Source organism: Aphidius gifuensis, linkage group LG3 (genome assembly GCF_014905175.1).
Source record: "Aphidius gifuensis isolate YNYX2018 linkage group LG3, ASM1490517v1, whole genome shotgun sequence".
Taxonomy (NCBI): domain Eukaryota; kingdom Metazoa; phylum Arthropoda; class Insecta; order Hymenoptera; family Braconidae; genus Aphidius; species Aphidius gifuensis.
The window spans coordinates 18,971,556-18,998,192 of NC_057790.1; the positions used below are offsets into that span (position 1 = coordinate 18,971,556).

Below are 26,637 nucleotides of genomic sequence, written 5' to 3' on the forward strand. Positions count from 1 at the left end.
TTTTTTAAAATCATGATCATTTTTTTTTATACTTATCTGAAAAAAAGAAATTAAAGAATTTGTAGTTTATAAGTTTTTTGCTAATTTTTTTATTTATAAACTTTTTTTATTATATAATTTTTTTTTCTAATAGTTAGGCATTGAAGATATCACTGCCTTAAATATTATGTGTATTAACGCGATAATAAATTCAATTATTTGTACTTATTGCAATAAATGAACAATTACAATTAATTAAAATTGAAAAGTATTTAGTGTTTTTTTATATTAATTACCTCTTTGATTTGTTGTCATGAAAATAAATTTAAAAAATTCTCAGTGAAATTAATTATTTGTTTATTTTATTTTACCTTCCAATCTTCTAAATTACTAGAAATAAGTTTTCCAAAATACGAAATACCTCTTTGCTCATTCTATGTTCCTAATACAAATCTATGATTTTTCCACAAATTTTTCAAAATAGTTTTAAAAAAAAAATTTTTGAGTATCAGGAACATAGAATGAGTGAGGAAGTATTTTCAAAAATATCAAATACCTCTTTGCTCATTCTATATTCCTGATACTCAAAAATTTTTTTTTCCACAAATTTTTTGAAATTTGATAGAAAAAAAAATTTTTGAGTATCAGGAACATAGAATGACCGAGGAGGTATTTTCAAAAATATCAAATACCTCTTTGCTCATTCTATATTCCTGATACTCGAAAATTTTTTTTCCATCAAATTTTTTGAAATTTGATGAAAAAAAAAATTTCAAGTATCAGGAACATAGAAAGAGCAAAGAGGTATTTTCAGTAAATACCTCGCCTCTATTCTATGTTCATCAAAATTATTTTCTACGAAACATTTTAAATTCATAGAAAAAAAAATTTCAAGTATCAGGAACATAGAAAGAGCAAAGAGGTATTCAATCGGTCAAACTACGTGGCGCCATCTATTGTTTTTTTTAAGAACTATAGGGTAAAAACATTTAAAATTCATAGAATCAAATAGGCTGTTGTATCAGGGTTATAGAACAGGCAAAGAGGTATTCAATAGATCAAACTACGTGGCGCCATCTATTGCTTTTTTAAAGAACTATAGGGTAAAAACATTTAAAATTCACAGAATAAATTAGGCTGTTGTATCAGGGTTATAGAACAGGCAAAGAGGTATTCAATGGGACAAACTACGTGGCGCCATCTATTGCTTTTTTAAAAAACTATATGGTAAGAACATTTAAAATTCACAGAATAAATTAGGCTGTTTTATCAGGGTTATAGAACAGGCAAAGAGGTATTTAATAGATCAAACTACGTGGCGCCATCTATTGCTTTTTTAAAGAACTATATGGTAAAAACTTTTAAAATTCACAGAATAAATTAGGCTGTTGTATCAGGGTTATAGAACAGGCAAAGAGGTATTCAATCGGTCAAACTACGTGGCGCCATCTATTGTTTTTTTTAGGAACTGTAGGGTAAAAACATTTAAAATTCACAGAATAAATTAAGCTGTTGTATCAGGGTTATAGAACAGGCAAAGAGGTATTCAATGGGTCAAACCACGTGGCGCCATCTATTGTTTTTTTTAGGAACTGTAGGGTAAAAACATTTAAAATTCACAGAATAAATTAAGCTGTTGTATCAGGGTTATAGAACAGTCAAAGAGGTATTCAATGGGTCAAACCACGTGGTGCCATCTATTGTTTTTCTTAGGAACTATAGGGTAAAAACATTTAAATTTCATAGAATCCAATAGGCTGTTGTATCAGGGTTATAGAACAGGCAAAGAGGTATTTTATGCATTAACTTGCGCAGCGCCATCTATTATTTTTTTAAGGAACTATAGGGTAAAAACATTTAAAATTCATAGAATCAAATAGGCTGTTGTATCAGGGTTATAGAACAGGCAAAGAGGTATTCAATGGGTCAAACTACGTGGCGCCATCTATTGTTTTTTTTAGAAACTATAGGGTAAAAACTTTTAAAATTCATAGAATCCAATAGGCTGTTGTATCAGGGTTATAGAACAGGCAAAGAGGTATTTTATGCATTAACTTGCGCAGCGCCATCTATTATTTTTTCAGGGAACTATAGGGTAAAAACATTTAAAATTCATAGAATCAAATAGGCTGTTGTATCAGGGTTATAGAACAGGCAAAGAGGTATTTAATGGATCAAACTACGTGGCGCCATCTATTATTTTTTTAAGGAACTATAGGGTAAAAACATTTAAAATTTATAGAATAAATTAGGCTGTTGTATCAGGGTTATAGAACTGGCAAAGAGGTATTCAATGGGTCAAACTACGTGGCGCCATCTATTGTTTTTCTTAGGAACTGTAGGGTAAAAACATTTAAAATTAAAAGAAATAATCAAAGTTTTTCAACAGGAATATAGAATGAGCGAAGAGGTATTTGATTACATTTATGGTTTACCTCCTGTCATTTCTGTTTTCCTGATATATTCAAAATAAATATTATTTCTTTAAAAAAAAATATGAAAAATGAAAAAAAAAAATTTATTTTTGAACAGGAATATAGAATGAGCAAAGAGGTATTTGATTTCATTTTTTTTTCACCTCCTGTCATTTCTGTTTTCCTGATATATTCAAAATAAATATTATTTCTTTAAAAAAAAATATGAAAAATGAAAAAAAAAAAATTATTTTTGAACAGGAATATAGAATGAGCAAAGAGGTATTTGATAACATTCATGGTTTACCTCCTGTCATTTCTGTTTTCCTGATATATTCAAAATAAATATTATTTCTTTAAAAAAAAATATGAAAAATGAAAAAAAAAAAAATTTATTTTTGAACAGGAATATAGAATGAGCGAAGAGGTATTTGATTTCATTTTTTTTTCACCTCCTGTCTTTTTTGTTTTCCTAATATCTTCAAAATAAAATTAATATTCTTAAAAAAAATCGAATAAAATGAAAAAAAAAAAATTGATTTTTTAACAGGAATATAGAACAAGCAAAGAGGTATTCAAATGATCAGCGCCATGTATTGTAATTTTTAAAGATTTTATCTATTATTCATCAGGAATATAGAATGCTAAAGGAGGATTCAATTTTTCAAATACTAACTTAAACTTAAACATTAACTTAAACTATTTAAACAAAAGAACGACTTTGCATCTTCGTGGTTTTGTATATATATATTCTTGTATATCTTTATCATAACTTTTTTATTTATTATAATTATAATTTTTATCAATTACTTTTCTTAATTTTCATTTATATAACTCTAATAAATTAATTGACAAAAATAAACAAACGTAGCAAGCACACAACATGTGAGAGAGACATCTCGAATAAAATGCGGTCAAGTGTCCTTTTTATAATAAACAGAGAAGAGAGAAAGAATGTATTTTGATAAATGAGGTGTACAAATAATATAAGATTGATTAAGAAGAAAATTTCATTATTTATTCAATTGACAATCAATTAAATGCCCGGAAAATAGATGACAACTGTTCTCTTTGTATAAAAAGAGGACTCAGTGTACCGAGCGATTACAAAGTTCATTTTTATATCATATATTATAGATATACGTTTAATTAAAAAATTTATATAATTTAATTTCTTTGAATAATATAATTACTAACAATTTTTATATGTATTTCGTATTTGTATCAATGACTCATGAAAATATTGCAATGATTCTGTCATAATTTTATCAATCAAATACTCATTTTTATATTGCACAATTTTTTCGGTATATAATTACATTACAATTAATCAACCCGAGTCTTGATATATATTCTAAATAAAATCTTTCAAACATTTAATATTATTTATTTTATAATATGTGTCTTTAAAATAATTATATTAATTTTTTTTTTTATTTTGTTCATTAATTTAAGACAATTTAAAATTTGTAAATAAATAACTCATTATTTTAATATATAATCAATAAATTGCTGAATCATTAAAGTATAATAATTTTTGTTCTTTGAATATATTATTATTCATTTTAATATTATAGATATGTTAATGAATATTATTGTGTACTATATTAACGACTATTCCTAAATATCTAACGTTAAACAATTAATTTTTTTATACATTTTTAAATGTTTAAAAAATTAAATGTAGTTTTATTTGGCTAACTATTATATTCGTATATATTAAATTGTCTATATTTTATTTTTTTTCTAATTTATTTACTTATTTATTTCTTTTTCATATAGAAATTATTGTAGATTCGTTGTTCATCATTATATTGGTCGGTTTTTTCAAAAACTAAATAAAATTTTAAATATTTCAGCATCTTTCTGAAGCTCGATTAAAAATTGAAATTGATTTTAATAAGTCCATCGTTTTTTCTTTTCTATTTTTGAGCATTTACAATAACATAATAAATTTGACAATAATGTTTATTTCGTTGAGTATAATAACAATATTGTTACTCATTAAACCGACCTTATAAAATATATATTGCACAAGGTACATTGATCATTTATTGCACCAATTTTAAACACATAAAAATATACTATTAATATGTTTAATAATATTTGTTTTATATAAACAAAATTAATATAATAATTATTATTTATCTTAAACCTTAAAAATCACGAAATTTTTACCTTTACTTCTCTTTTTTTTTGAGCGTAAAAATTATTTTACTATTTCTTTTATATTTATAATTAATTTATAAATATCTCGTTATATTAAATTTTTAAAATTTCAAAATTAACAATTATTTTAAAATATTGTTCAATCAAATGGCAATATTATCATGCATTTAAAATATGTATATACAAATGTTTAATTAAAAAATATACTAAAGTTTAAAATAAAAATCTGTACATTTAGAATTTCTTTTTTTTTTTTTTTACAAGGTACAGAAGTTTTAATAAAAACTTTTTATTTATGATCATTATAAGGAAGACTTTTTATGATATTTGTTGTCATATAATCTTATAAAATTAAATATACTAGTTTTTTAAAATTATATTAAAACTGAAATATATTATTATTACTTGTCTTTTTTAATATTTTCATAATAATTGGCCTATTATTTTCTTTTTTCGATCAATCAAGAAACAAATTAACATTTCAATATATTAAGCTTCTTTGTTTAAAGCTAATTTATAATTTTTATAAACATATAAATTTCTTAAATAATATATATTGCAATTTACAGAATTATATTCATTTATTTATATCGAAAAAAAAACGATAGTTACATGTGCTTTAGAAATTAAATAAAAATTATAATCAAATAATTATTTGTTTGTTTAAATTCTTGGAATAACAAGAGTATAATTTGTTGTAATTAATATGATGATTTTTATAAAACGTGCGACAGTTTGTCTCTAGACTAGAAGAGCACGTTTTCGAGAAAAAAAAATAAAAATAAAAATTGCTGTACCATCGACGAAAACTGTCAGCAAATTTACTTATTCAGCACTTGCAATAGAACAATTAAAGTTAAATATTAAAATTCCAGAAAAAAAAACAAAATTTTTCAAATTCAATTCTTTGGAGTTTTTTTTTTTTTTTTCATATTTTTTAATTACTAGTAGCTTTGTTTTGTTGATTTGTTTTTTTTTTTTTTGAATAAAACTAATTATTAGCAGCTTGTAAAAGTGCTATTTGTTGACGATGATCAATATCATCACGACTAATTAATGGTGATTCCATTGGTCTGTCCATTATACTAAATGCATGAATTCCTAAATCTGCTAAAAAAAATTACAAATGATTTATACTTTGAGGAAGTAAAATAAAGAAATTCTTTAAATTTTAAATTAAATAACTGTTTTTTTTTTTCAAGAAACTAATAGTTGAAAAAAAAATAAAAACTGTACTAAAAAATAATTATAAATAATTAAGATTTTTAATATTTTTGTTAAATTACCCATGCAGCTAGCTGGAGCATGAACACGATGATGCCATGGATCCATTGGAGGTGACAATGATGCATATGGAAAACAAACAAGTGTTTGATAAGGTGGTGGTGCCAAGAGTGACAATCCTTGTGGCAACATTGCCGTTTGTGGTGAAAATATTGGTCCTGATGCATATGTTGGTGGCATCATAATATCATCTGTTAAAAAAAAAAAAATTAATGAAATAACTGTATACAATAAATAAAACATTTAAAATAATAATACCTATAAAAACAAAATTGACTATTTTTAAATTTATAAGTTAATTATCAATTAAAAAAATATAAATAAACATTAAAATGACATGAAATAGTATGAAAATTGAGTAATCTGATTACATCCAAGTGCAAAAGAAATAAAAAAATAAATAAAATCCAAAAAGAAATTAAAAATTTAAATAATAATAAAACACCCAAATTAGTTTGTGAATTTAATATAAAACAAATATTAAAAAATATAAATAATTAATTACTATTACCCATAGATTAAAATAAATTTATTTATTTTTTCTTTTTAATTTTTATAAATATAATATGTAGCATACATGAAATTACCAAAAACCAAATTAACCGATGTAGCCAAATTAACCAATGATTCTATTTACAAAACAAAAATATATTAAATATTTAAAAACAAAATTAAATAAATTATATTTAAATAAATACTACTTGCTAAGCCACCATGGCTGAACTTCGTGCAGTAACAGTTTTTTAATTTCAAAAATAAATAATTTAAAAAAAAAAAACTGTAACTACACAATGTCCTGAGTGCAATCAAGATATATAATTACTTTGTTTATATAATAATTAATAAATATAATTATTATTTTTATGAAAATTAAACAAAGTAATTATTAAACTTTTAAATTGCTTGTGGAATAATGAATGGACTTGGCCTACCTGGAAGCACAGAAGTTAGTATTGTACGAAGATCCCCGCTACCAAACCACGATTGACACTTCACCATCATTGTTTTTATTTATTTCATATATTGTGACAATAATGTAGGTATATCGCACCATTTGCGACACTGCCAAATCACCAGTGAGATAATAAATATAATTTTTAAAAATGCAATCACATACACACAAGCCAATCTTTCAAAATAATTAATATTCAATCTTTTCTCATTCAGCTTTTAAATATCCCCATTGATATTTTTTTTTTAAATGTGATATTTTTTTCTTGATGGTTCATCATACACCCTCTACAACCACAGAAAGCCTTTATTTGTTTTTTTTTTTTTTTTCTTGTTTTAATAATACTTATAAAGAATCTGCAGATACAAAAAAAAAAAAAAAACAAAAACACCACTCATGTTGTTCATTGTTTTAATAATATATCAAATCCTTAATCCCAATTTTTATTATGACACTGTTTTCTTGAAATAAAACGATAATAAATCCACACCAGATATAAAAAAAAAAACAAATTTAAATAAAATTAAAACAATCCCATCAATTATTGTGTGCCATTGAGTCCAACTGGAACGCATGAAAAATTAATATTGCGAGGCTATAAAAAAAAACAATGATTGAAACAATAGTGAAAAAAAAAAAAAACCTTATAGATAGAAAGTTTTGATAGCTGATGATAATATTTTATATTTTTAAAATGAAGATTATAGAAAAAAAAAAGACAAAAAAAAAAAAATAATGTAAAAGTGAAATAATTAATTGATGATAATTTAATAATAAATAAAAATATGATAGATAGATAAATATAAACCACAATGTTACGACACAAAATCTTCTTAAAACTCCTTAAGATATCTGCAATCCCAATTAAAGTTATTCATATATTATATTTTTTAAAAATACACATTTTTTTTTCATTTTTTCTTTGGTTTTAGAAAACATGACAGGAATGTTAGACGTACTTTTACTATTATTATTATTATTTTATTATAAAGTCAAACTTTCCGGTCATACCATCAAAAAAACCAATGATAAATTTTCTTTTTTATTTAAAAAATTTGATAGAGCATGCAATGAAGAATTTAAAAAAAAGTTAATAACAATAACTTAATTTATATTTCGAAAAGCCCAATATAAATATAATAAAAAAAAATATTAAAATAAATAAATAACGTAAAAGTACGTCTACGAGGTAATAATAATAATATAAAAAATAGGAATAAGAGTCCACCAAAAACCCGGCAAGCGCAAAAGATATCCATGAGACACGATTACATTTATTAAACATTATTAAATTTAAATATTAATTAATATATAATCTTCGATATACAGAGAGTATACAACAGTCAAAAAGAAAAAAAAAAAAACAATGATTATTACTTTTTTTTAAATGATTTAATTTGTGTGAAAATATTATGTCATTTTGTGTGGATGTTTGTGTATATGCTAACACGGTAATAAATAATCCTATTAAATTTTTATCAAATATTTTTAACCGAAAAAAAAGGATTGAAAAAAAAAATAATCAAAAAGTTGATTAGTTTTTTTTTTGGATTGAGATAAAACAATTATTTTTTCAAATAAAATTTGATAATATGGTTTATCTTTTATTTTTTTTCTTTGAGATAATTTTGATAAGTTGAATAATAATTTATTTATCTTATATTGTAGTGATTATTTTGAATATATAGTCAAAATTTAATAGGAAAAAAAATAAGTGTAAATTAACGTTACTATCAGTCACCATGTTAGCCAATCACAATATAATCACAAATAATCTATAATATAATTTTATTTGTTTGTTTTTTTTTTTTTTTGTATTGATCTTAATTATTATTTAGGCAGGATTTAGTGACGAGTTAGTATAAGAAAGGTATATTGCTTGTTGGTTTTATAATATAATATATTTTTTTTGTTTCTTTTGACTTTTGGCATTTGGATAATGAGTCCAGCTAAAAGCCAACAGTGAATTGCAATATTTTTCTATATTAATAACATTTAATTCAGTTGGCAAATAACAGAATTTTTTATAATTAAAATTCCCAATGATAAAAAATAAATAAATAAATAAATACCAAGTCAGCAAATATTTTTTTTAATTTAAAAATTAATAAATTTTTTAAAAGAAATATTTGCTGAATTGTGAAGACATAATAACGTGAAACTCAAATTGATAATTTAATTATTAAATCAATTAATTTATCTACTTAAATATTGTACTTATTTTATTTATTTATCTTTTATTTTTTTTATCACATAAAAATGATAATAATAACCCGCAAATATACCACTCCATGCAAAACAAAGTCATTCAAATGAATTTTAATATTATCAAAAAAAAAAAAAAATATAATCTTTAAATTTATAAGTATATTTTTAAATAAAAAAAATAAGCTTTAAATGACATAACTTAGAGATTACTTTTTCGTAATTTAAAATTCATTGAATGACATTAATTTAACTCATTAAAAAATATCCCGATTTCTAATAAAAAAAAAAAAATGAAAATAAAAAAAAATATATATAACAATCATTTGTTTATTTAATCCGTAGCCTTTAAAGCTTACATTAAAAATAAATGTTGTTTTGCCATGTAAATTAATTAAATTATAATAACTAGGCAAGTGTTTTAGGCAATAATTTAAATTTTGGGTTAACACATTTATTGTGGAATGTATTGTGTGAATAGATTTGTAAAAAATACAACATCATCAACAAAATCATCATCAAAGTTTTATAATATAAATGTATAGTGTCTTTTTTTTTTTTTGTTTTATCAATGGAAGAATGTTTAATCAATAATTGTATACTATTTTGAGTTAAACGAGGAATGTAAGTGTATGGATTTAGAAAGAAATAGGAACACATTTAGCTGCTCTATATGTCAACTGATTTGCTGAACCAGATTGACTTTCTATTTCTACAAAAAAAAATATCACTAAATCTATCAATTATTTTTTATAATTAAATATTTCTACAATATAAAAATCTAACTATCAAAATATATATACCACGATTCTTTTTTTTTTTTTTTTTGTAAATGTATTAGCAAATTATTTATATACAAAATTTCATGATAAATTTAAGGCACTTGTTGCAAGATTTATTAAACATGATTAATAAGTTTTTTTTTTTTCATTATTATTAAGTACTTATTATTGTTAAAACAGTTTAAGTACTCATTTTTTTTTCATTAACGATTGAAAAATTTAACTTTAAGTAAATTTAATAAAAATTCATTATATATATTGTATAATTATGTTTTTTAAAAATCAAAAATAATAAATTTCTAAATGTATATATCATGATTAAGTTTGTCATTAATATAATTTAAATAAAAAAAATTATATTACTACTGTCTTGAAAGTTGATTGTTATTATCACCAAAGAAAAAGTATCAAAAATCTCAAAAAAAAAAAAAGAAAAAAAAAAAATAGTATTAAATTAAATTTGAGGATAAAATTGAGCAGGATAGGCAAGACCAGATGAAGCAGCAGGATTTGTTGGATGAAAAGCTGCTGTACTTTGCCATGCATGACGTTTTTGCATAGATGCAACAGTTTCACCTGGAAATGCACTTTCCCAACTTCTTTTAAGACCCATAAATGCAGCTGGATTAATTTGTGGTGTTTGCATAATACCATGTGGCATTAAACCATTATGTGTTGGTGTACGTAAAATTGGAAAACGTTGTGGTACATTAAAAAATAATAAAGGTGGATGTGATTGTTGTGCATGAATTGCAGCAGCAGCAGCAGCCGCAGCGGCAGCAGCATGTGCTGATGACATTGTAAATGTTGATAATTGATGATGAGGATGGGAATGATGAGAAAGTGAATGAGGATGTTGTGCTGTTGCTGGAAGAGCAATAGCTTTTGATGTTGTATTATTTGTATTTGTTGTTTGTGATGATGATTGTTGTTGTTGGTGTTGTTGGTGTTGGTGTTGTTGTTGTTGTTGTGATGCAATAGCCATTAACCAAAAATCTTGATTACGCATTGCTTGTGCTTGTGCTTGGGCTTGCACATGATTTTGAGCTTGGGCAGCTTGGGCTTGGGCTTGTACTAACGCGTGTATATCCCATAATTGGGGCTGTGGTTGTTGTACAGGGATTGTTGGTTGTGCGGCTGGTGGAGCCGCAATTGCTGGGGGTGTATGTGTGCTCAACGTACCGGATGATAGTAGTGATTTTGCTGGTAATGGTGCTGCACCAGTCAATACCAAATTCATGTCATCACCACTGCATTGAAATACTTCTATGTAACGATGTTTTTTACCAAACATCATAAAACGATGATGACGTTGTGTTGCACATGAAAATGCTGAATTTTCACTGTCCATTTGAATAAATGCTTCACCAGATGGTTGACCCTGTTGAATTTAAAAAAAAAAAATCATATTAAAAATCATAATAATAATAATAATAATAATATCAATAAATTTATAATAAAAAAAAAACAACTGAAATTAATATTACATATTAAAAATATTAAACAATAGTATACATACTGTTAATGATAAATAGCTAATTAAATATTTATGACCAAGATAAATAATATTAATAAAAAAAATAACATACCTGAGAATTGTAAACCATATGAACACCACGATAAAGAATATGCTTAGCATGTTCTCCCATAAATTCCAAAATATGTTCAACAAGTGCTTCGTATGGTAATCCTCGTAGTCTAATACAATCTTTTCTTGTACCTGAAGTTATCACATATTGTGGAAGCAATGGTGGAGGTAACGGAAGCATTGGTGGTAATTCAACCAGTGGTTTAGCATCAATTGCTCGATTAAGTACCTTTTTTTTTTTTTAATGTTTTTTTTTTTGTTTTTTAACAATATTATTAAATTATCAATAACCATAAATAAAAATATAAAATATATATAAAATTATACACACCTGTTGTACTTCAGCAGTTGTACTGCGAAATAGTTCAATGTATCTAACTCCAATACATTCACGATGTTTACTAAGTGCTTTTTCAGCATCTTCTTCTTTTGAAAATAAAACAAATGCATCACCAGTTGCACGACCATCTGGTTTCTTTACAAATAATACACCATCTTCATTATCAAGCACCTGACACTGATTTTGACCAGTAGCAAAAAATTCAATCTGTATAAAAAATAATATTAATATTTTAAATAATCTTTTTTTTTATATAATAAAGTATTAAAAGATTATCAAGACCTGTATTTCCAGTTTAATTCATGATTTTATAATTAAATTCATTTTATTTTGTATAAAAGTATAGAGAAGAAAAAATTTATATACCACAAAGTAAAAAAAAAATATTTTGTGTTTGTTATAGAAAATAAAAATAACAAATATTCATTACTATGTTTATTTTATTTTATTATAAATATATATATATATTTTTTATATACTTACAACTTGTTTTGCAACGCAGTCATATGGCAATCCTCGCATTCTGACAATGACCTGTGCACCCCGTGATAGAAATGCATGTGCCTCACCACTAGCACCACCAGCAACTCTAACAAATTCTTCACCTGATGATTTATACACCTCAATGTATCTTGTACCTATATGATGCTTGTGTCTTTTTAATGCCATATTTCTGTGTTCTTTGTTAATAAAACGTACAAGTGCTTCACCGTTACGTCTACCCTGGGCGCTCAAACACAAAGCAACACCACCCCTATTTAAAATAATAATAATCTATTAATTTTAAAAATATTAAAAAACAAAAAGCATAATAATTTTAATGAGATATTTCTTTTTTTTCTTAATTTATAAAGATTAAATATATATATTTATTTTGTACGTCAATATTGTGATGACAAAATATAATCATGATCCATGACCTTTGATAAATATTATCAAATTGTAAAGTCAGTTTGGATCATCTACAATATATTTATATATCAACTGACTTTGATAATATTAATTATACAAATAAATAATATTGACAAACTTTATATTTATCTATTTTTTTTTTTTTTGTTAATTATTAAAAATTAATAATTGAAATTTTGTGGTTTTTAAATTAACAGAGTTTTAGAGTCTTTACCTTTCTTGAATCATTCCAAGAAGCTTGTTAATCAAGTGTAAACAGAAATAAGTTCCAAAAAGAAGAAAAAGTTGTTGTTTTTTTTTTTTTTTTCTTAATTTTTGATAATTTATTATTATTTTTAAAAACTTACTTGGCAACATTCAATCCTCGAAAAAATTTAGCTATGTCTTGGTCAGACGATTGCCAAGGTAAACCACGTGCACGTACAACACAATTATTGTCTACTTCTTCATCCTTGGAGCTAATAAATAAACAAAAAAATAAATAAATAAATAAATAAATAAATAATAATAATAATAATAATTTAAATAATAATAAATTACCAAATGCCAGGTTCTAAAAGAAGATTTATTGCTTCAGGAGTTTGAAATATATGTCCTGAAACAAAAATACAAAAATAATGATTATTATTTTTTGGTTTAAATAAAATAAATGTTGTAGTTTTCAATATATTTTTTTTTTTTTTCGTAATTCCATAGTCTTATCCTGTCTCTTATTTCTTAAATATTTCTATTATATTTATTTCCTGTCTTTCGTAAGCAAAAAAAATTTTTGCAATCATAATGAAATTGTCTACTCTTTGGACATTCGCGCAATAAAATCCAGTATACTGTTAACTCAAGAAAAAAATATTTATCTACCCAGGCAGGTTTTTATTATAATATTTGTTTTTTTTTTTTTTTTGTTGAAATATTTTTAAAACACGAATGACAGTAGACTAAAAAATACATGGATTATTCATGACATTATTATTTGAATAAAAGTTAAGAAAGAAATATAAAATAAAAATCATGGTTTATCATTTTTTATTTTTATTAGCAAGATGATATTTCAGATATGATGATTTTACTCAAAAAATTAAAAAAAATGCATTGCGTGTGTGTTAATTACAATGTATAAAATGACTCTCAACAATACAAAGTCATTAAGTTGATAATTTGCTTTTTTTTTTTAAATCACTATTCATCCATTGAAAAAAGAAATCATCAAGAATTAATTATTCACAAAAAAAATAAATAAATAAAAAAAAAAAAAAAGCAATTCAAAATTAAATATATTCAAAATATAATTAATTAATGATACTCAAGATTACACATTGTTCGATAATTCAAAATATTTTTCTACACAATTGTTTAATCTTTTTTCTTTTTTTCTTTGAATTAATAATTATACAAATAAAGTATATACTCAGTAAAAAATTTTTTAATACATTAAACTTTATATTGTCACAGTGAAATTCAAAGAAAAAAATAATTTAGATTAAATTGTCTTTGTAAATTGCATTGTCTTACCATCCTTGATCATTTTTTGAATGACATTAATCATGTCTTGTACTTCTTTAACATGAAATTCATTTTCAACATCAGCAGTTAATCCAAAATCTGTTATTAAATTATCATTAAGGTTTATATATATTTATCAAATTAAATCATTATTAACATCATCAACTTTCTACAATAATTATTGCTCTATTTTTTGCTATTGAAAAATTACCTTCACATGAAAATTCCGGAAGTTGTAATGTTTGTAAGTATAATTTATACAACTTTCACTCATTTTTATCATTACATGACAATTAATATATAATTAAAAGAAAATGAAATTATAAATATAATAATTTATAAATCATTATAAAGAAGATATAAATACATTTTTCTTTTAATTTTGTTTTATTTTTTTTATTTTTTTTAATAGGACAATAATAATATTATGATGAAATGAAGAAATAGAATGATCAAACTGCGTATCGTTTGGACCTGAATTATATAGTATATCTGGTTATTGCGGTGCTTATGACCTTTAATCCATGTTACGCTGATAAGAAACAGCTTTGAGTTGCCATGCAAGTATGACCAATCAAGTCAATCCCTATTGACCCAAGAAAACGAATAAAAAAATTTTTTAAATCAAAATTTTTTTTCGTTAAGCCTTGTGTTTTATTCTCATTTTTTTTTTTATTATTTATTTTTTATTAACGACTTTAATAAATTTATGTAGATTTTTTTTTTTTTTTTTTTTTTTTTTTTTTTTTGTAAATTAAATTTGTAATAAATGAATTGAAAATTAGTAGTAATAAAAATTACAAGTCTCTATATTTCATAATAATGTAAATTTATTTTTAACATAAGTTTTTTTTTTTTAGAAAAAATAACACGAGCAGTTTTTTTAAAAAAATAAATTGAATTTTTTTAATGAAATTACCGTATAAACTTAGTGATTATTCAGGAAAAAAAATTAAAAAAAAATTTAAAGTAAATATGTATAACATCAAGCATAAATGGCCTCAATTAATCACGAAAAAAAAAAATTAAGTTAAAAAATTATTTTGGGAGGTAAGAATATAGGCAAATAAAAAAAAATGCAAATATTAAAATAAAATGGCTAAAGAATAAAGATAAATACAAGTGAACTAGATAATAATGTGTATAAAAATGAAATTAATATCGATCAATATCACCTGCAACAGGTGGTTTATGTTTTTTTAGTTGTCAAAATGAAATGCATACACAAATGTGAGCAATGCTTGTTTCAAGATTCTCAGGAGAAATGAGTTCCTGAGGTTTCAAGCTACCACACACACTCACATACACCTTTTTTACAATTTTTTTTTTTTTTTCACATTTTTTATAATCATTACAAACAGAAACTGAACTTGACCATAACGGCCTATGGTCAAGTTTTGGAATGCACGTGTTAAAAGTTGTCGTTGTAGTTGAGAAAGATGAGAAGTTTTTAAGAAGAAATAAAAAATTTTTTTCCTTTTTAAATTAAAAAATTAAATTTTTTATAGAAATTTAATGAAATTTTTTAATTATTTATATACTTTCAAAGTTGATAAATTTATTATTATTTTATCAAGTTAATAAAAACATCACTCAACAACAACAACAAAAAAAATTTTTAACTGCGTTTTATTTTTTATTTTCACTATCTATATTATCATGTTTATAATTTAAAAAAAATATATATAGACATCAATAGTTTTATAAATTATCAAGAGACATAAACATACCTGTTGTTATTATAAGTTTGTGTCTTTAAATAGAAAAAAAAAAAAGATGAATTTCAAATTAAAAATTTGATAATAACACTTGTTTATTTGTAGCACAAGCACTTGAAATATATTTCAATGAAAAAAAAAAATTATTTATAACGATATAATCAATTTAAATATAGGGTAAGATTGTGAACTTTTTTTTTTTTTTTTTGTTAAATAAAATTATGGATAAATAATGCAAGTAATATTGTTATCAGAATAAAAAAAGCGTCTGGAATTCGACAGATGTGAACGACTCGATTTCTCAAGACGGATTGTGACGAACACGTCTTGACTAAACTCCGTCGACTGCTTAACTGTTCAACGTGTTTTAATATGTGTTTGTCGACGATATAAACGTTTTTTAAAATCAAATACATATGGACATTTACAATAGTATGTGAATGTTTTATACGTTTCATTTTTTTTATTCTAAATGTGTTTGACTTTTCAAGTATACATATATTCAAAATATATATACTTGTGTGTATTTAACATGTGATATAAGTTGACCGGCTTTTTCGTATCATATTGCACATTAATATATGAAAAAAAAAAAAACTAACACAAGTTTATTGGGCCTGATTAAGTGCTTGCGTTATAAAATCAACGAATCACTATGCAGAATAAATAACAGCGGGATTATTCAAATGAAATTTAAATTAAAATATTATTATTCAATGAAATAAATAAAATTTTGATAATAAATCATTTTATATATTTTTTAAAATGAAATTGTTATTATTATATTTTAAATAAATTTTCTCGTTTTAAAAGTTGACACTGATGGTTCTTGGACTTTTAGATAATCTTTCAAGTGATTTTTTGCTTTACATTTGTTGGAATAAATACAAAATAACGAGACTAAAATGAAAAAATAATATAAAAAAAAAATTCATGTGTATCTCTGAACGCGATTTTATATTCTGTTTTATTATTCATGAAACGTGTCAGGGTACAGGGTCGCAAAGTTACTTGTACATTTGCTACTTGCGTAAAAGAATATTTTTTTTTCTTTTTATTTTGTCTTTTTTTTTTTTTTCATAAAATTGACTAGTGACTAGGAATAAAAACTAGATTATACAAAATCTAGATTATATATATGATATATTTAAAAAAAAAAAATTAAACTAGTGTTGATAATCAAGATTGAATTTAACATATGACTTACAAGCGTATCAGTAAGATTGCGCCAGCATCGTTATCCTCAATTAAAATATAACGCGAATATTTTAAAAATATTTAATCAAATAAATTATTTAAATATTTATAAAGAATAATATTTAAATGTTATTATATAGATGATACTTATGACCTCAACTTTAGAAATTTTTTTAAAAATTTAAATAAAAATGAACCTGAACGTGTATAATTTCAATTTTATTTTATAATTTTCAAAATTTTTATATAAAAGAACCGTTCCTTCAGGATTGTTAAGTCAATTGAGGAGTAAAGTACAACTTTTGTAAATGTATATATACTTTGTGCCAATCACTGTGTGTCTAGGACAGTGACAATCAACTTTAAATCATAAAAAAAAAACTATCTATTTTGCAACTATAAAAACAATTAAAAGTAATTATAAAAAAAAACTGATTGAAATTTTTTTTTTAAATTGTAATAAACAACTAAAAATATATAATAATTATAGCATTATTATTATGAAGTATTAAGTAGGAAAGTAATTTAAAAAATGTTTCGATTAAAGTGAATTTTAACCTGGGTATTGAGAAACACTGAGACTCTGCTGACCCGCACACATTTCTTCGTAATTCGCGAATATATTAGTTTTTTGCATAAATTCTTATTAAAACGCACATTATTATATAGCATGTGAATTTACATTTAAAAAAAAAAAAATATATTGTGTAATAGTTGATGATGAAAATATTGATATACTTATCGTTTTATACTGAAAAATAATAATGTTATAAAATTAAAAAAAAAAACAAAAAGGATACATTGTATCATTTCTTGAATGCTGAGTGTTGCAAGATCTTCTTGTGATGAATAACAAGTTGCAAATTCTTTACGTAAATCATGAAATTGATTGTAATGTTTTGGAAGATCCAGATCCTTTTTGTAAGTTTCAGGATGTAGACATTGTCTGAGGGGAGCTTGTCCATCGACAACGAAACGAGGCGAACTTCCGGCGGATATGCATGACAGGGATGACCACCAAGTTTCAAACTAAAATTAAGTAAAAAAAAAACTCATTAAACATTGTTTCATATTTTAATATGTATATACAATATAAAGGGTTATTTAATATTTTTACTTTTTACATATAAAAACTGTTTTATTTTTATTTTTTTTTTTGTAATATAAAAAGAAACTCAACTATTTATTCACAAAAAAAATGTAATTCAATTTTTTGAAAAATTATTATATTATGTTTAAACATTAACAAGACTTTAAACTTGTTTTTTTTTTTATTTTTCGAAATTTGTAATTTTGAGCAGAAAAAATAAAAGTTAATCTAATGACATTGATCATGTGCTTATATTTGAAATTATTATTATTATTATTTCCAAAACAATATGGAAATTTTTATTTAAATATTTATTTCAAGATATGTATTATTTTTTTATATTTTTTTTTAAATATAAAAAAAAATATAAAGCAGAGTTATTGATTCATTTTAAAAGTATATTTCTTTTTTTTTTGCATTTAAACTATTACAAGTCGAAACACACCTTGTTACCCGTATGAATATCCTAAAATAAACATGAATGTGAGTTTCATGTTTGGAATCACGAAAAATAAAATTGATAGTTAAAAAAAAAATATAAATAAATAAACAATAAATGTTCTTTAATGTATTGTTTATCTAAAAAAATAAAAACAAAAACATTGTAATATATTTTTATAATTATTTTGATTTGAGTTTTTAAACAATATGATAAAAATGACATTATCATAATGAATAATAATTACAATTATATAAACCAATTTAAACGACATACAAGTCTTGTTTTATTATAATTATTTATATTATTTTTTTTTTGCGTCTTCTAAAATTCAACTGTACTTTGTGACGCAATAATGAACGGATGACACAAACATGGTATTATCAAGAGAATCATGATGTACATAGACTTCGAGTGACAGAAATAGTTACTTGAATTTACTGTTAAATAATAAAAATAATAATAATAAAAAAAAAAAACCTACATATTGTGGTAAAATAATTGTAAATAATTATTTTAAAATTATTTACTTTTTTATTTTATATTTTTCAAACAATAATATTATTATGAGGATTATTATTTTATATATAAAAAATAAAATAAAATAAAAACCAACGATCAATGAAATTTATGAGTAAAAAATAATCAAGACTAGTAATCAATTAACTTAATTAATGAATATTTGAATAATTTATAAAAATATTTACCTGTTGAATAGCTTGCTGAAGAGGAATTCCTTTTTCTTTGACAACTTCTTCAGTAAGTTCTGGAGCATGAGCTAGTGCATCTTCTCCAATAGTACCACTTGCACCAGCTGGTACTGAATTTTCATCTTCAGCTTTTTTTTTTTCATCCATTGACGATGGTTTAACAATGTATTGTTGATGTCCCATCACCTAAAAATAAATAAATAAATATTAAAAACATAAAAATTAATAAATAATAAATATTAATAATTTTGATATACATGATGGACAAGGTTATTGATAAGACCTCAAAATAATACATACAAAAAAAAAAAAAAAAAAATGTAACAGTAATTTATAACTATAATCATTCCAATATTCATTTTATAAATTATTTTGCATATTCATAAATTAAATATATATTCAAAACTTCATTGAAAAAAATATGATAATTATACGTATATGAGCTAGATGTGTTAATTGCAATATTTTAATTTCTAATTTCCGCCAGTCAATTTTTTCAAAAACGCAAATATTTTTTATATTTATTAATTATTTTAATAATTAATAATTAATATAGTTTTTGTCTCGACACAATTACGTCAACAAAAAAAGGCTAAATAAAATTTAAAAAAAGCCAGGTGAGAGTTGTTGTTGATTTGAATATATTTTGAGGAGACAAATGGAGGGTAATGATAACGATAAGGTACCCGTTTGGTCATATATAATATGTATGTTCAAGTACCAGCAGCATAAAAAAGTAAATAATCATAAAAATCCAGTGTATATATTTTTTTTCTTCTCTTATATAAATAAAATATATGCGGTTAAATATTGTACTGATAGGGTTAACAGATCAAGGCAGTTGGAACTTTATGCGTTTCTTTTTTTTACAAGGAAAATTGATACACGGTTTGACTCATTATTTATAAATACCTGTATAAATAATAAGTATATATTTAATTATAACTGGGTGGACAAGATTCTCGTACGACAAATGCTTGTTTATTAATATACACGCAATATATGACACTAAATGTATGTCACCATATGATTTTTTTTTTTTTTTTTTATTTTAAATAATAATTAAGTTTAGATTTTTTATTTTATGCATATAAGAATTTTTTATTATTCATTTTTTTTTTATTTAGCAGTAGAGTTGCTTAATTTTTTTATTTTTTTTTAATGTAGAGTGACGGTGGCATTTTTCGATGAGACTTTTTACGATTTAATTGAGGAAATGCAGATACCCTTTGTCTTTGCACGCACAGTCTTTTGACAAACATTTTTTTTTTTTAGATTTTTTTTTTATTTAGATTTATTAACGACAACAGGGCAAATGTCAAAAAATTCAGTCTCTGAACTTTGCTAAATATTTACGTCTTTAATTTATAGAGTTTGAAAAAATAATTTTTTAAAAATTACAATTTAAATTTTAAAATTATATTTTTTTGTATTTTACTTGATTGAAAAATAAAATTAAAAATATTAATAAAAGAAGTAAATAGAATTTATTTATTTAATCTTCATCAAGATAATAAACGATAATCAAAAGAAATTTTTTCATAAAATATATTATCTACTTTGATTGCATTGAATGAAAAGAAAAAAATATCAAAATCATTTATTAAAGAAATTTGTAATTTAGAAAGTGTTGTGGTTTTTATTTAAATTCTCATGTAAAAAAAAATCACAACAACAACAACAACAACAACTTGCACTTAATTATTAATTAAAAATGTTGATTTTAAAAATAAATATTGAATAATGATTTATAAAAATAATAATAAGCATATTGTAAATTGAAAGGGAAGAGAAAAAAAAAATGTGAGAATAAACAAGAAACATGGTCTGACATTAAATTGCAATACATAATTATAAAATATTAGTTAAATAAAAATAATATATATACATAAACAAAAAAAAAAAATTTTTTTAACCGAGATTGTTATGTATTAATTCAGTGTGATAATAATATATAATGTATACGAAATTAAAAACGGTTGATATGCTCAAGGATGTACAACAATCACACATATGGCTTGTTAAGGTTTTAATTAATTTTTATATTATAATTAATAATATAAAAATTAATAAAAAATAATAAAAAGTTCAATGTATAATTATGTATAAGAATTTTAGGTCAGAAAATAAAGGAAAGAACAAAAAAAAAATGCAAACGGAAACAGTCGAGTCATAATGAACAAGAGATTCGCAATTCACTATCGATAATTTAAAGATTTTATCTAAGAAATGAAGATTGATAATTACCAAGTAATCACAGTTGACACAATTAACAAATAAATAAATATTTTTTATTTTTTTAAATAGAGAATCATTCTAATATTGACAGGTATACGGCTAGACCCTTTTTCTACCTGCTAAAAATTTTCCCAAGATTTTTTTTTTCAGATAATTTTTTCATTTTTTAAAACCTTTTCAAGCTAAACCTTTTTTGAATATTTAAAAAATTTTTTTTTGACTTGATAAATATTAATAGCATTCAGTATAAAATGGTTCAGAATTTAATTAAAAAAAAAAAATTAACAGATAGTTTTTTTTTATTTTTTTTAAATCTTTTTAAAATTGAAAAACTCTATTTTTGATTTGAAAAATTTTAGTAGCATTAGCTAATGTAATTAAAATTGAGAAAGAAAAATATTAATTTATAATTAATTGTTGAGATTAATTGAAGAAAAAAAAAAAATGATTTTATCATTTTAGATGTTAATTTTTTAAAGGGGAGAAGTCGAACAAATGGCCAGACATAAAAATTTAGTTGGTCGACCTTCCGAGGGCGCAACGCTCCGCCTCCGCAACTCGACCAGATAATTTTAAGAAACAATGGCAGCTATTTTATAATGAATATAAACTCATTTGTATTGCAAAAAAAAAAAAAAAAAAAATTTCAAATACAAAATAAATTTTTAATAATAAAAAAAAAAATTTTTTTTTATTATATAATTTTGTCTATTTTACTTCTTTGTTTAACTTTTTTTTTTTTTTTTTAAATATTTGTATTCTAAGCCTAAGCAGGTTTAGTTCAAATCTTATCAGATAATTATACAACACTCTAATGGACTTGTATCACTCATTCCTTTGTAAATATATATTTATTATTTTCGCTTTATCAAATAACGAAAATAGAATATAAAAAAAAATATATATACTTTTGTTTATTCTACAAAAAAAAATATTTATCATTTAAAGAGAAATTTTTTATGTTAAGAAAAATAGAATTCATTTTTCCAGTCATGAATTCGAGGGCACGATGAACTTTCCACGTTCATAACGGTTTTTTGCATTCCACAAACGATTTAGCTCGGCCAATAATATTTGAAAGGCAAATTTTGCTTCTTCCTGTTTCAAGCTTTGAATTTGCAAAATTTCAAAAACTTTAATATTTTTTTTTTATTTTTATGAATACCCCCATTAGTTGTTGATAGAAAAAAATATATATAATTTTTTTTAGTTAAAAAATAATTAGTTAAAAAAAAAGTATATAAAAACAATAAATAAAAGTTGAAAATAATTTTTAGCAACAGGTTTAAAGTAATGTTGATATTTTGTTTTGAGTAGATTTTTTTTTATAATAGCAAATTAACACTTTATAATATTTAACGGTAGGTGTATAATAATACGGGTTGAGTGTTGCGGGTTTGGCCTTTTGACCGATCAATTGTACTTTATATTGCCTCTTTGTCAAAATATAAAAAAAAAAATATATTCAAAATTATTTTTAACACCGGTTTATCTGTATATAAGGAGCGAATTTGAACGACAAATAGCCAAGCAAATTCAGATAAAAAAAAAAATAGTTATTTAATCTATGATAATTTATGATGAGATTTATTTTAAAAGTGAGTGAATGAATCATTTTTTTTTTTTTTTTGACTTGTTTTAAACGATGACATGACGTCACATTTTGTTATATTATTTTAAAAAAGCACGTAATTTTAATATTTTAAATATTTATCAGAGCAAAAATGAAAGAAAAAGGTGAAAAAAAAAAAATAGCAACAATGATAATTATAAAATAATAAACTTGATTAAAAAATATATATATATATTTGATGAAATAAGATAAAAATTGATAATATAATTTGAAGTGATTTTAATTTTATTGTCGCAAATGATTAAAAATATTTATTTGACTTTGATCATTGAAAAAAAAAAAAAAATGATAATCTCAAATGTGAATTCCCCAAACTTCACGTCATCGTTGAAGTGTATTAAAAAAAAAAAAATAGCCCACGGCATATATAAAAAAATAAAAAAAATTAAATATAAAATTAAAATGATAAATAATTTTTATAAATAATAACCAAATTTTTTTCAAGATAACAATAATATTAAAGATAAAAAAAAGTCAAAAAAATAAATTAATTAATTTTTAAAAATATTATTAGTTTTTGAGATAAAAATCTAAATATAAAATATAATAGATAATAATTTTGAATAAATAATAAATAAAATAATTTACCTTATTTTGAAGTGCATCAATGAGAACATAAACGAGTAAAGTAATTTCTTCCTCATCACTACCAAGTACATTGCCTTGAAGTCCAGCAGTTGCTACATAAAGAGCAACAAGATGAGTTGGTCCTTTTTCACCCATCATTTGCATTTTATTATTAATTTATAATAATAAATATTTTATTATTTAACTGTTTATATATATTTTTTTTTATAAATATATATAGAGCTCTTTCGAACGCACGTAGCGCCGACCTCGAGCCCTCTTTTCACCTTTGACCCGTCTAAAAAATTCACCTCATCAACACTTTCAATATAAATAACACTATATGCACCACTTATTTATCATAAATAATTAATTTTAATCAAGTCTTACGAATCAATAGAGTATAATATAATTCATTTAAAAAATTTTAAAAATCAATTCTAATCACAATATTAAATAAATTGTGATCAATTAGATTGTTGATTATACATGTACTTATCTTGATTTTTTTCGTAATCAATTCATATTATAATTTTCAACTATACTATTATTGTTAATCAATATAACAATAGCAATTTTTTTTTACTCCAAAACCACTTGTTGAATTAATGTAAATACAACAGAAAAAAAAATTTATTATATTGAGGTTATGACGAATAAACACAGTTGAATTATCGCAAATTTTCACAAAAAAAAAAAACACAATTCACACAATTATTAATTATATTTATTATAATTAATAACAATTAAATATAAACAATATTTTTTTTTAATCATTCACTATGTTGGTTAATTTGTTTTATTATAAACAACAACTGATGTTTATATTTATTTATTATTTTTTCGATTCTGAGGTAGATGTGTTTTTTTTTTTTTCGTTTTGTAAATTATATTTTACAAATTTATACGTTGATAATTATTGTAAAACAAAAATAAAATAATAACATTATTATTAAAAATATTATATTGATATATTTGTTTAAATATATTATTGAAAAAAAAAAATAATAATATTAACACAGGTATTTATTGTATAGGATCGCGCGCGCACTGTCGTAGGCTCACCTGGCGACTGCGGCGTCGTTTGCCGATTCCGATTCGTCTGATTTTTTTTTTTTTTATTTTTATTTTCTTTCTCTGTCACTCAGCACTCACAATCATGCACTAACCAGAAAAAAAAATAAAAATAACACAATCTGTCTTTTTCTTATTGATATTAAATTATTAAAAATCAATTATTTTTATAAATAAAATTTTTGTGTAATTTTTATGATTCATTATATATTGTCATGTTAATAAAATAATTATTAATATTGTTTATTATTTTTTTTAGAATTTTTTTTTTTTTTCTTTTTGGAGAAAGAATATTTAGAGATATTGAGAGGAGAAGAAGAAGAGACCGGTGTTAATGTTCAAGAGATAGAGAAGAAGACGACGACCACGACAACGACGACGATGGAATCAGGTAAAAAAGAAACGAAGGGAAAGGCGGATCAAGGTGTGTTGTGTACACATACATTGATATTTATACATGTATTTTATATACATATAAAAATGAAGAAAAAAAAGGTATAAACTGCGCAAACTAGATGCGCAGACTCTCAATTCAACAAACCACTGTATTCGTCCGGTTTTATTTTTTTTTTTCCCTTCTCTCTCTCACTCATCTTCACAAACTATTATTTATCCTTTTTTTTAAATTACTCTTTTTTTATCAACTACGTCATATACCCTCCACTCTCGTTCAAATGAAAATCCACCTTTCCTCTATTTTTAATTTTTAAATTTAAAAAAAAAAAAAATCCTAAACCCAATTATACGCCAAAAAAAAAATCTTAAGTTTCCTTTTTATTTATCATTTGCCTATTTTTATTTTTATAATTATATAAATTGAGTAGTTGATCGAAAGTTTTAATCATTAAATATTATGATTAATTTTTTGAATTGATGAAATAGTAAAATATCTGATGGATTAAAAATAATTGTGAGAAAATATTTTTTAATATTTATTTTTCAAATTTGAATGACGAGTTCGATAAGGATGTGAACGTTTCGATATATATATTACAGGGCAATTCAAGTACTGGGGTTATTGTACGATATGGTTTTCTATTGTTGTACTTGATTACCTTATGGATTTGAGTTACATGTACTCGATATTTTGCCGTTTAAAGACTTGGTGGTTTGTTATGTTTTTTTTTTTTTTTTTAACATGCATTGCTACGGTGTTATTGATGAAACGCTATACCTGAATGAATAAAAAGTTTTTTCTTTTTATTATTTTAATGTAATAAAAAATATTACAATCATACTGACTTGATAAATTTCATTCAAAAAAAATAATCTTTTTTATTTTAAATTAAATTTCTTAATGTTTTAATTATATATTAATTTTTTTTTAATTTGTTATAAAAATTTAATTTTGTAATTTATTATTCTCACAGTTTAATTCATTATTGAATATTATTCCCGTGAGAACAATTTATATATACGCAATAATTTTTTTTTTTTCCGTTATATACTTTTGGTGAATATAAATACAATATTATATATCTCTTTACATTCCTCTTGAAAAAAAAAAACTATATTTATCTTTTCTAAATATGTATTTGTTTTATTTAAATAATCAAGAAATCTCTTTAAATTTATAAGCACGAAATAATTTTTTTTTCTTTAATTTAACAACATTTTTGTGGTTCAAGTATATAACAAAGATTATTGTGGTTTTACAACTTGACAAGTAAAATTGAATTATGTACTATTTTTTTATCTCTTTGTATATTAAATTATATAAAAAATAATAATAAAAAAATGATTTAAAAATTATGTGAATATACAATATAATATATTATATATTGCACAATGATAAATTTCATTTTTTTATTTATATAATAATATAGTTATTTTTATTTTTTATTTT

General features: G+C 22.7%; 1 protein-coding gene across 3 annotated transcripts; it reads right to left on the bottom strand.

Annotated features, from left to right (window-relative positions):
• Window positions 1-3,389: 3,389 nt before the first annotated feature.
• Window positions 3,390-25,184, bottom strand: LOC122852473 (RNA-binding protein fusilli). Of its 3 annotated transcripts, none has more exons than XM_044152309.1 (12): window positions 23,739-25,175; window positions 19,277-19,465; window positions 17,841-18,069; window positions 14,135-14,224; window positions 13,166-13,220; window positions 12,973-13,083; window positions 12,197-12,467; window positions 11,705-11,920; window positions 11,375-11,602; window positions 10,968-11,166; window positions 5,849-6,037; window positions 3,390-5,672 (listed from the first exon to the last, which is right to left on the bottom strand). In XM_044152309.1, exons 1-12 carry the CDS (start codon window positions 23,880-23,882, stop codon window positions 5,554-5,556), a joined length of 2,040 nt encoding a protein of 679 aa, XP_044008244.1. In that variant the 5' UTR covers window positions 23,883-25,175; the 3' UTR covers window positions 3,390-5,553. The 3 variants fall into 3 exon arrangements, with proteins under 3 accessions (XP_044008244.1, XP_044008245.1, XP_044008243.1); XM_044152310.1 differs by having other exon boundaries at window positions 3,390-5,669; window positions 23,739-25,163; XM_044152308.1 differs by lacking the exons at window positions 3,390-5,672; window positions 5,849-6,037 and having other exon boundaries at window positions 8,033-11,166; window positions 23,739-25,184.
• Between the last annotated feature and the right edge of the window lie 1,453 nt (window positions 25,185-26,637).

Coding starts and splice junctions, on each gene's coding strand:
- LOC122852473 (XM_044152308.1), bottom strand. CDS start 23,882: ATGCAAATGATGGGTGAAAAAGGACCAACTCATCTTGTTGCTCTTTAT. Junction 14,225..17,840: donor CATTCAAGAAATGATACAAT/GTATCCTTTTTG, acceptor ATTTAATAACAG/ATTTTGGATTAACTGCTGAT. Junction 13,084..13,165: donor CTTTTAGAACCTGGCATTTG/GTAATTTATTAT, acceptor TTTATTTATTAG/CTCCAAGGATGAAGAAGTAG.